Source organism: Rhinopithecus roxellana, chromosome 7, assembly GCF_007565055.1.
Source record: "Rhinopithecus roxellana isolate Shanxi Qingling chromosome 7, ASM756505v1, whole genome shotgun sequence".
NCBI lineage: Eukaryota > Metazoa > Chordata > Mammalia > Primates > Cercopithecidae > Rhinopithecus > Rhinopithecus roxellana.
In genome coordinates, this window is record NC_044555.1 from 26774079 (window position 1) to 26783785 (window position 9707).

The following is a 9707-nucleotide window of genomic DNA, read 5'->3' on the forward strand; positions in this document are numbered from 1 at the left end:
AGAATTATTTAGTCTTTGAATTTTTCGCCTTGCAATTTTATAATCCACAGCGGTAAACCCTGTCGGGCTGGTAGGCTTGCTTTAGATACAGTCACAGGGGTTTGCCGTGATGACTTTTTTATGTAATAAGGGGGAAATATACCTTAATTAATAGGCATACATGCTCATTTTTCTCCCTCGTACACAATTTTAGTTGTTGTCCAGGCATTGTGATACTTATGTAAATAGTATGCGATATCTTAGGTAGGAATCAGAATTTTAAGGTAAGAATACGTAGAGTTATATATTTTTCAAACTTTCAAACTGGACATTTTACATGTCCATTATATAACTGTAATTAAATTTTCAAAAAGACAATACCTGTCTTTAATATGGATGATGCTCTAACATTTTTCTTTTTCTTTTTTTTTTTTTTTTTTTTGGAGACAGGGTCTCACTTTCTCCCAGGCTGGAGTGAGTGGTGCGATCATGGCTCACTGCAGCCTCAGCCTCTTAGGCTCGAGAGATCCTCCCACTTCAGCCTCCCAAGTAGCTGGGACCACAGGTATACAACACCATGCCCAGCTAACGTTTAAATTTTTTTTTGCAGAGACAGGACCTCCCTCTGTTGCTCAGGCTGGTCTGGAATTCCTGGGTTCAAGTGATTCTCCTGCTTTATCCTCCCAAAGTGCTGTGATTGCAGGCATGTGCCACTGCCTGGCCCCATATAAGTGAGATGATGACTTTAGCCTAAAAGTTCCACACCAGCCTGGGTAACATAGCACAAGACCCTGACTCTACAAATCTAAACACATTAACTGGTCATGGTGACACCTGCCTGTGGTCCCAGCTACTCCAGGAGGCTGAGGCAGGAGGATAACTTGAGCCCAGGAGTTGAGGCTGCAGTGAGCTCTGATCAGGCTGCAGTGAGCTCTTATCCATCTATTCACCCGTCTATCCATCCATTCACCTGTCCATCCACCCATCCTTTCGTCCTTCCATCATCTATCTGTTTACCTGTTCATCCATCCATCCATCCATCCATCCATCCATCCATCCATCCATCATCATCCATCCCTCCGTCCATCCATCCATCATCCATCCATCCTTTTATCATCCATCCATTCACCTGTCCATCCATCCATTCACCTGTTCGTCCATCCATTCACCAGTTCGTCCATCCATCCATCCTTCCATCTATCTTTCCATCATCTATCCAACTGTTTATCCTTCTATCCAAACGTCATCCATCCATTCTTCATCTGTTCATCTCTTCATCCATTCACCTGTTTGTCCATCCATCCATCCATCCTTCCATCCATCCTTCCATCCATCTTTCCATTATCCATCCATTCAGCTGTTCATCCTTCTATCCATCCAACCATCTTCCATCCATCCATGATCCATCCATTCACCTGCTCATCCATCCATCCATTCATTCCTCATCCATCCTTTTATCATCCATCCATTCACCCGTCCATCCATCCATTCACGGGTTCATCCATCCTTCCATCCATCCTTCCATCCATCCATTCAACTGTTCATTCTTCTATCCATCCATCATCCATCCATCCTTCCATCATTCGTCCACTTGCCTGCTCATCCTTCCATTCATCCATCATCCATCCATCCTTCTATCATCCATCCATTCACCTGTTCATCTTTCCATCATCATCTCCATCCATCCATCCATCCATCCATCCATTCGTCCATTCATCATTCATCCATTCTTTTATCATCCATCCATTCAGCCACTCTCCATCCACCTGTTCGTCTGTCCATCCATTCATCCAACCATTCTTCCATCATCTATCCATTCACCTGTTCATCCTTCCATCCATCCATCATTCATCCATTCATCTATTTATCCACTCATCCATATATACATCCATTTATCATCCATCTATCCTTCCGTCATCCATCCACTCACCTCCTGTTCATCCTTCCATCTATCCATCATTCATCCATCCATCCATTTATCCATTCATCCATCCATCCATCCTTCCATCATCCATCCATTCATCAGTTCATCCTTCCATCCATCCATCCATCCATCCATCCACTTATCCATACATGCATCATCCATCCATCCATCCATTTATCCATTCATCCATCCGTCCATCACTCATCCATCCATCATCCATCCATTCACCTGGTCATCCTTCCTTCCTTCCATCCATCATTCATCCTTCTATCCATTTATCCATTCATCCATTCATCCATATATCCATCCATCCATCATCCATCCATCCTTCCATCATCCATCATCCATCCACTCATCTCCTGTTCATCCTTCCATCCATCCACCATTCATCCGTCTATCCATTTATCCATTCATCCATCCATCCATCCTTCCATCATCCATCCTTTCACCCATCCATCCACTCACCTATTTGTCCATCCATGCATAATTCATCCATCCACCCACCAATCTATCTATTAATCCATCCCTCCATTCATCTGCGTGTCCATTTGTTTATCCATACATTCATCTATCCACCATCTATCCATCCATATGTACATACATCATCTACCCTCCACCCATCCATACATTATCTACTCACCCATACATACATACAGACATACACACATCATTCCAACCACCCACCCACCCATCCATCCACACATCCGTCCATCCATTCATCTGTCCATTCATCCATCTCTCCATCCATTCATCCATCCATCCATCCATCATCCATCCAAGCATTCATCTATCCACACACCCATCCATCCATCCATGTGTCTATACATCTGCTCATCCATTCATCCATCCATCTACTCATTCCTAAGCCACTGCTGAGCACCTGTTGTGTGCCTTTTCCCTCCCTCCAACCGGTTCCCTCACATTCTCCCCCAGTGGCCAGCATCTTCTCCCTGAGGCCAGAGGTGTGGCCCCTCACAGTGCCTAGCACCTGCTGGTATACAGCACATGCTCAAATAATGGGACCACTCAGTTAACACACAGGAGAACTTGCTCCAAGCGACACGTGGCACATCTCCTTACAAAATGAATCTATCATAGTGGCTGTTTCAGAGGCTTTCCCAACACAGTGTGATCTGAACAAATTGTGGCCACGAGCCTGGTGAAGCTTTCATTATTGAGCACCTGCTGTATACTCCGTATCTGAGGAGAAGGATCAAGAGCTCATGGCCAAGAGGGGAGCAGGCCCACCCACAAACACTGTTGATGTGTGGCCCTGAGCTGCAGCAGGGATGTGGCAACGCAGAAAGGAACCAGGGGATGGGCTCCCAGCAATCTGGGGGCCACGGAGACTGTTTGAGTGCAGGGGGGGGGTGGGCTAGGGCTAGCCCTGGTGGTAGGATTCACAGGTGTCGGGCTCCTGGGCTGCAGCTGCTTAGTCACCTCCTGGCACTGGGGTGCATCAGTTCATTGTCCTCATGCCAGTGGTGGGGCAGCCCTAATGCACAGGTCTGAAAAATGCTCAGGTGTACCTGCAGTGTGTGAGAGGAAGGAGGCTGGCAAAGGTGGGCGTGGCCACCTCCCAGGTGTGGGTCTTGAGGGAACTTCTGCCTCCTTTCAGGTGGCACAGAATGTGGTCCTGTACACAGGCGACCCCAACCTGGGGTGGAGCTGTTTGAGGCAGCTGGAGACATCTTCTTCAATGGGGCCTGGGAGCGGGAGAAAGCCATGTCCTTCTACCAGGTGAGCTGGCCTGTGGGCTGATGTGGTTGGGCCTCAGGGGGGGCACGAGGAGGGCTGAGGCACAGGTGTGGCAGGGCAGAGGCCTCCCACCTGGAGGCAGGGCCACCCATGCACATGCTTAGTTTCCCAGTGGTCTCACCGGGAATGATATTGACAGTGCCCCTGCCTGGGAGAAACGCTCGTGTCTGGACATGACAGTGGCTCTACCCTTTGCACCTGATGATCTCAAACAACCATGAGTGGAAAGTCCTGTCGTCATCTGGAAGATGAGGACACTGAGGCTCAGAGAGGCACAGGGACATGTCGAAGGACACACAGCATGTCAGTGGGAGGCCCAGGGCCAGCGCCCAAGTCTGCCTGCACCCCGAAGCGGGAACGGCTTCTCCCTTCCTCTGAGCTCACGGTGTGGCTCAGCCCTGGGCACAGATAAATGTGTTTTTAGAGCAGAGAGGAGTGCTGGCTCCCCCCAGTCAGACCCCCGGTGCACAGGTGGGAGAGGCTGGTCTGAGGCTGCCAGGTGTATCTGGATGGGCCTCAGATGACTCTTCAGCCCCCAACTTGGGTGTCTGAACCGTGCGTTATCCCAGAGCACAGAGCTCTGTGGAGGTGCAGGGGTCACTGGGGCGTGGGAAGCTCCAAGCACATGTCTGAGCTCTGAGGAGGGCGCTGGGCAAGGTGGGTGCTGCGGGAAGCCTGACCCCACCTGCCTGTGTGGTAGGACCGGGCCCTGCCCCTGGCAGTGACTACGGGCAACCGCAAGGCGGAGCCGCAGCTGTGCAACAAGCTGGTGGCAATGCTGGCCACGCTGGAGGAGCCCCAAGAGGGCTTGGAGGTTGCCCACATGGCCCTAGCACTCAGCATCACTCTGGGTAAGTCCCCTGAGCCCCCGCCCTGCCAGGACCCACACTTTGCCAGAGCCGAGCCTCCAGGTCTGCAGGGCAGGAGCTGAAACAGCTGCTGGATTTTCCTGGTCTCCTGTCCAGGCAGGCAGATCTGCCCAGCTGGCTTCCCTGTCTGGCCGTGGGGCACAGCCCGAGGTCTCTCATGTAGTGCAGAGCTCCCTGCCTGGCTGAGCTCTGCTTCCTCTGTCTCTTCCCGCTGCTGACCACAAGGGCCGCCCAGTGTGCCCTCTGCCTTCCAGACATGCCAGGCATCTCGGTCCCTGGAGGTGCCAGGCTGAGTGGCACATTCCCTTTGTCTTGTGCCCCTCCCACCCTCATCAACCACACAGCTCTCTGGCTGATGAAATCCCAGTTCCCCTTCCAGCAGCCTGCCCCTTAAGGCCGGGCATCCCCTGGTGCTATGACAGGTCATCTGTCCTCCTCCAGAGGCAGGGAACCCTGGGCGGGCTGCATGCCCCAGCGCCTTGTGCCCTGGGGCCCAGTACAGAGTAGGTGTGCAGCTGTGTGGGAATGCATTGAATGCAGGCTCCACGGCACTCGCCCTGCAAAGGGGAGGACATCAGAGACAGCCTAGTTGGGTTTGCACAACTGTGGGGGGACCTGGAGCTCAGGCACGCAGTGACTCCGCAAGATAAGGGGCTCTGATCGTGACACACCCAGGAGGAGTCGGATGTCACGTCTGTGGGTTGCATGGAGCCGGGGTGCCCGGAAGCACCTGGACTGCATGGCTTTTGGGCTCCGCTGGTTAAAACCAGTGAGCAAAGGCAGGTGGCTATGTGTAGGCACAGAGCTGGGCCATCCAAGCCCTACTTTGCCAAAGCCTCATAGTAGACAGGGGCAGGCCTTTAGAGTTCTGCTTTACAGATGGGAAAGTGAGTCTGGGAACCCGGAAGGGACTGGCCAGTGCTGCCCAGGTGACCGCAGGTGCCTGGAGGCAAGCCAGGTGCTGCCCGGGGTCTGCATACCTGCTCCTGAGGGGCCTGTGCCCTCACTGCCCCAGGGAGCCACGTCCTCACACTTGCCCCTTTGGCATGCACCCCCGGGGACTGGTTGAACGAGGGCGTGGCCTACCACAGGCTGGCCGCCCTGCACCACCGGCTGGGCCATGGCAAGCTGGCGGAGCACTTCTACCTCAAGGCCCTGTAGCTCTGCAACTCGCCACTGGAGTTCGACGAGGAGACCCTCTACTCCGTGAAGGTGTACCTGGTGCTCGGTGACATCATCTTCTACGACCTGAAGGTGGGTGGGGAGGGGCAGGGCTCTGGGTGTTCCCGGCCCCCTTGGAGTGGGATCTCCACCCACACCCCAGAGGCCTGGGTTCCAGCCTTCCTTAGGAATGGCCCAGTGGCCTCCCTGGAGCTCTGCACCCAGCTAGAGGAGCCGGCAAGGTTAGCAGATACAACCCAGCTCCCAAGCTGGCCAGGCCCCACCCTCAAGAACTCAGTCTCAGCCAGGGAGGCTGACACATGAGCGGGCAATGGTGGCCTCTGGGTAAAGAAGGGGGATTGTAGTCAGGGGGACGCTCCTGGAGGAGGTGACACCAAAGCTGAATCTTGACTGTCAAGTTGCATTTAACAAAGGAAGCAGGGCGGGAGAAGGATATTTCGGAGGACGGCATCATCCTCACGTTGAATCCATGTTGCAAGATCCAACCCAAATCCCAGTGCCTCCTCTAGGAAGCCTGCCCAGGGTGCCAGCCTGCACTGAGCAACTCCTTCCTGGAGTCCCGAGACACCTGGAATCTTCACATCACCCAGGAAGGGTGGGGTGGGACCGGTGTCTTACCATCGGGTTCACAGACAGGGAAACCCCAGCTCAGGGCAGGAGTAGTGGGGCGGGGTCCCAGCCAGCCAGGCTGAGACCTTGCTGGGTCAGGTCTGTCTCGAGGGGAGGTGCTGTGCTCCCTCTGCCCCAGCCCTGCAGGGGTGGAGAGCTGGGACTGGCAGACTCAGACCTGGGGTGTCTCCACCCTCTGCCCAGCAGGCACCGCCCTTCCTCAGCATCGCACCAGCACCGTGTCAGTGCTCCTTATGGGCTGAGGGGCCAGGGCGCTCCAGTCCAGGGGCCGAGATCTTGGGGGCCTGAGAACAACATGAGCTGGGGCAGCCCTAAGACCCTGCCCCGTATCCCCCACCGCAGGCCTGGGGCTGCCCGGGAGGCCCCCGCCCAGTGCTGGCGACACCTGGTGGTCAGAAGCGGTCCCTGTGGCCTCCCAAGTCCCAGCCAGACAGGGAGGTGCCAGGTGTCAGGCCCAGAGGGACGCTGCTCACCGCTCAGGGGCTCGCCTGGGACCCAGGGGACGGGCCTCCCAAAAGTGGGCCTTTATCTCTCTTGGTCAAGCTGCCACCCTCTCCGCCTGTCCAGGAGGAAGGAAAGGGCCAAGTAGTACCTGAGAGGCCAAAGTCCATGGTTGGGGTCGAGGGGCAGAGGCCTCCTTCACGTCCTTCCCATGCACAGCCCTCTGGGTCTCATCTTGACGGTGCTGTCAGTGCAGGCCAGCTTCCCACAGGGAGGCCCCCTCGGAATTCCCCAAGGGCGGCTGTCTTTCCAAGGCCACACCCTCCTCCTTGTATAGGAGGCTCTGGACCCAGGGTCCGGAGCAGTGGGAGAAAAAGCCGGTCTGGATGGGGCCTGGAAGGCTGGCAAAGAAGCAGAGGTAAATGGGCATCTTTTCCAATTGCCTCTAAAATGGGGTCCCCTTTAGTGTACACATGAGAGTAAGCCCTGGAATAGGGTGGATTAGGTGTGTCCTGGCTCAGCCTGCCACTCACTAGCTGCTGCACACACTACAGGCACATGGAAATGCACACGCAAATTCACACAGACACACGCACACACAGGCGTGCACACAGGGACATGCACACACAGGCACACAAACACGCACATTCACATGCACACGCAGACACATATGCATTGGCTGGCTCCTTCCTGTTTAGTTGGGAAGCCCCCACCCCTTCAGGAAGCCTTTGCCTCCCCCCACCGGCTGAGTCCGGCGCCTCCTGGGCCCTTCACTGTCTCCTGGGCTTCCATCTGCCACAGCCCGGGCCACCTTTGTGGTCAGTGTTCAGTCCCAGGTCCCTCAGACTGGGAGCAAGGACGTTAGGCTCAGCCATGCACCCAGCACAGAGTCCAGTGTTCGGCTGGGCCGGGGGGCATTGGATGAGCACTGGCGGTGACTCGGGGCCGTGAGGGAATGGACTGCTGCATCTTGGACTTTGTCCTTGGCCCTGGGAGCCACCTTGAGATGGTAAAGAGGGACAGGCCAGGCACGGGTCTTAGAGAAGTCCCTTGGGTCACCCCCATGTGGCGGAGGCGCCTGGGGAGAAGCCAGGTGGGGGGTGGGAGGGTCAAGGAGGAGGTCTGGGAGGCAGCATCCCAACCCAGGGATGGTGAGTTTGAGCCAAAGATGCATTGAAAATGGGAGTGGAGGTCTGGGGAGTCACACTCCGTCAATATTTCAGGGAACATTGACAGAGAGGATACCTGTGAGATGGTTTTGTACCTGGCCTGGCCCGTGGAGGGCCTGGAAATGGTCAGCATGGACGGGGGCCAGAGGGGAGCCTGGGTCACTCAACACTGTGCCCCTGCTGTGGCTTGGAGCCACGGGTCCTGCATGGAACGCTCAGAGCAGGCAGGATCTGCCCTGACCACAGCCCACGGGGAAAGCAGCCACTGCCTGCAGAAAGGGTGGGACTGGGACAGGAGGCTTCGGGTGAGTGGGGCGTAGGGACAGTCAGGAAGGCTTCCAGGGGTGTCAGGATCGTCCCCACCTCCTGCAGCTGAGACCACAGCAGTGTCACAGGCTTCAGGGCTCATGGGGTGAGCCAGCATTGGCTGGACATGTGGAATGACCTGGAGACAGGAACGGCCTCTGGGAAGACGGGCTCCGAGTCCCCCTTTTGCTGAGCATGGCCTGTCCCTTTCAGGACCGGTTTGATGCAGCCGGGTACTACCAGCTGGCACTGGCAGCCACCGTGGACCTGGGCAACAAGAAGGCACAGCTGAAGATCTACAAGCGGCCGGCCACCATCTCCCACAACTTCCTCCTGGACCGCGAGAAGTCGCTCTTCTTCTACCGGAAGGCCAGGACCTTCGCCACAGTGCTCAATGTCTGCAGGGTCAACCTGCCTCCTCTGCCACTCTGCGGGTGGGCCCCCTGGTTGGCCCCAGCCACCCTCGCTGAGGACAGCATCCGAGGGAGTGGGTTTTGTGCAAGGAGGATGGTCTCCTGCCTCTCCTGGTGTCTCCCGTGGCTCATTTTCTGGGAAATGGAGGCATGAAAGCAGGGTTCAAATAGCAATAATTTTTTTTTGCAATAACATACCGAAGTCCCCATGGCATCCTTCCCTGTGTGCTTCCTGGGCGGGGTCTAGGTGCCAGCTCCTTCCCTGATGGCAGCCCTCTGATCTTGGGGATGAGAAGGACCCTGAGTCCAACAGACCTGGGCCAGGTCACCATGAGTCTCGGTTTCCTCGGCGGCCAGAGGGGAGACGGTGGTGGAACTGCCTGGGCCGCTCCCTGCTCAGAGCTTTTGCTGTAGGTCTCCTGCCGCCCTTGCCTTTAACCTTCAGGCCACTGTGCCCGGATATGGGGGCTGCTAGTGTCCCTGTCCGCCATTGAAGAAATAGAGGCACAGAGAGGTTAGGTGTCTGGCCCACCGTCACGCAGCAGGTAGGGGCGGAGACGCAGAGCCCAGTACACTGACCACCACACCACCCTGCCAGCCTGCAGCCAGGAAGGTGTCCCCCATTAGGACCCAAGGTCAGCTCCTGGACCTCTCTTGTGGTATCAGGAGAGCCGCAGGCCAGTGAAGGTGGCCCCGGGGATCCCTCACTCAGTGTCCTCTGCTCCCAGACTTGGTTGGGCCGAGCCTGGCCAGTCCCACCTCTGGCCACTGGTCAGCCCTGCGGGAAGTGAGATGCAGGGATCTCCGCCTGTGTAGACGCTGCTACCCAGTATTGAAAGCCTTATCTGGGCTGCCCCCCAGCCGTCCCCACATACCCCTCCCCTTCTGGCCCCCGGCCCTCATCCCAGTCCCTGGAATCCCAGGTTTTCCTTCTTGGACTCTCTTGGCCCCAGGGAACACAGCTCACACGGTCTCTTTGCCAGTTTATGGCAAGGAAACCGAGGTTCAGAGACTGTGGATGTCCCACATGATTCTC

The 9707-nt window shown here is 55.9% G+C and overlaps 1 protein-coding gene across 4 annotated transcripts; it reads left to right on the forward strand.

Annotated features, from left to right (window-relative positions):
* Positions 1 to 133: 133 nt before the first annotated feature.
* Positions 134 to 8866, forward strand: LOC104671173 (SH3 domain and tetratricopeptide repeat-containing protein 1-like). Of its 4 annotated transcripts, none has more exons than XM_030934187.1 (5): positions 134 to 544; positions 3522 to 3643; positions 4362 to 4512; positions 5546 to 5784; positions 8472 to 8866. In XM_030934187.1, the coding sequence occupies exons 1-4, from the start codon at positions 469 to 471 to the stop codon at positions 5689 to 5691; spliced, it is 495 nt and encodes a 164-aa protein (XP_030790047.1). In that variant the 5' UTR covers positions 134 to 468; the 3' UTR covers positions 5692 to 5784; positions 8472 to 8866. The 4 variants fall into 4 exon arrangements, with proteins under 4 accessions (XP_030790047.1, XP_030790049.1, XP_030790046.1 ...); XM_030934189.1 differs by having other exon boundaries at positions 137 to 544; positions 4362 to 4511; positions 5587 to 5784; XM_030934186.1 differs by having other exon boundaries at positions 454 to 544; positions 5605 to 5784.
* The last annotated feature ends 841 nt before the right edge of the window (positions 8867 to 9707 follow it).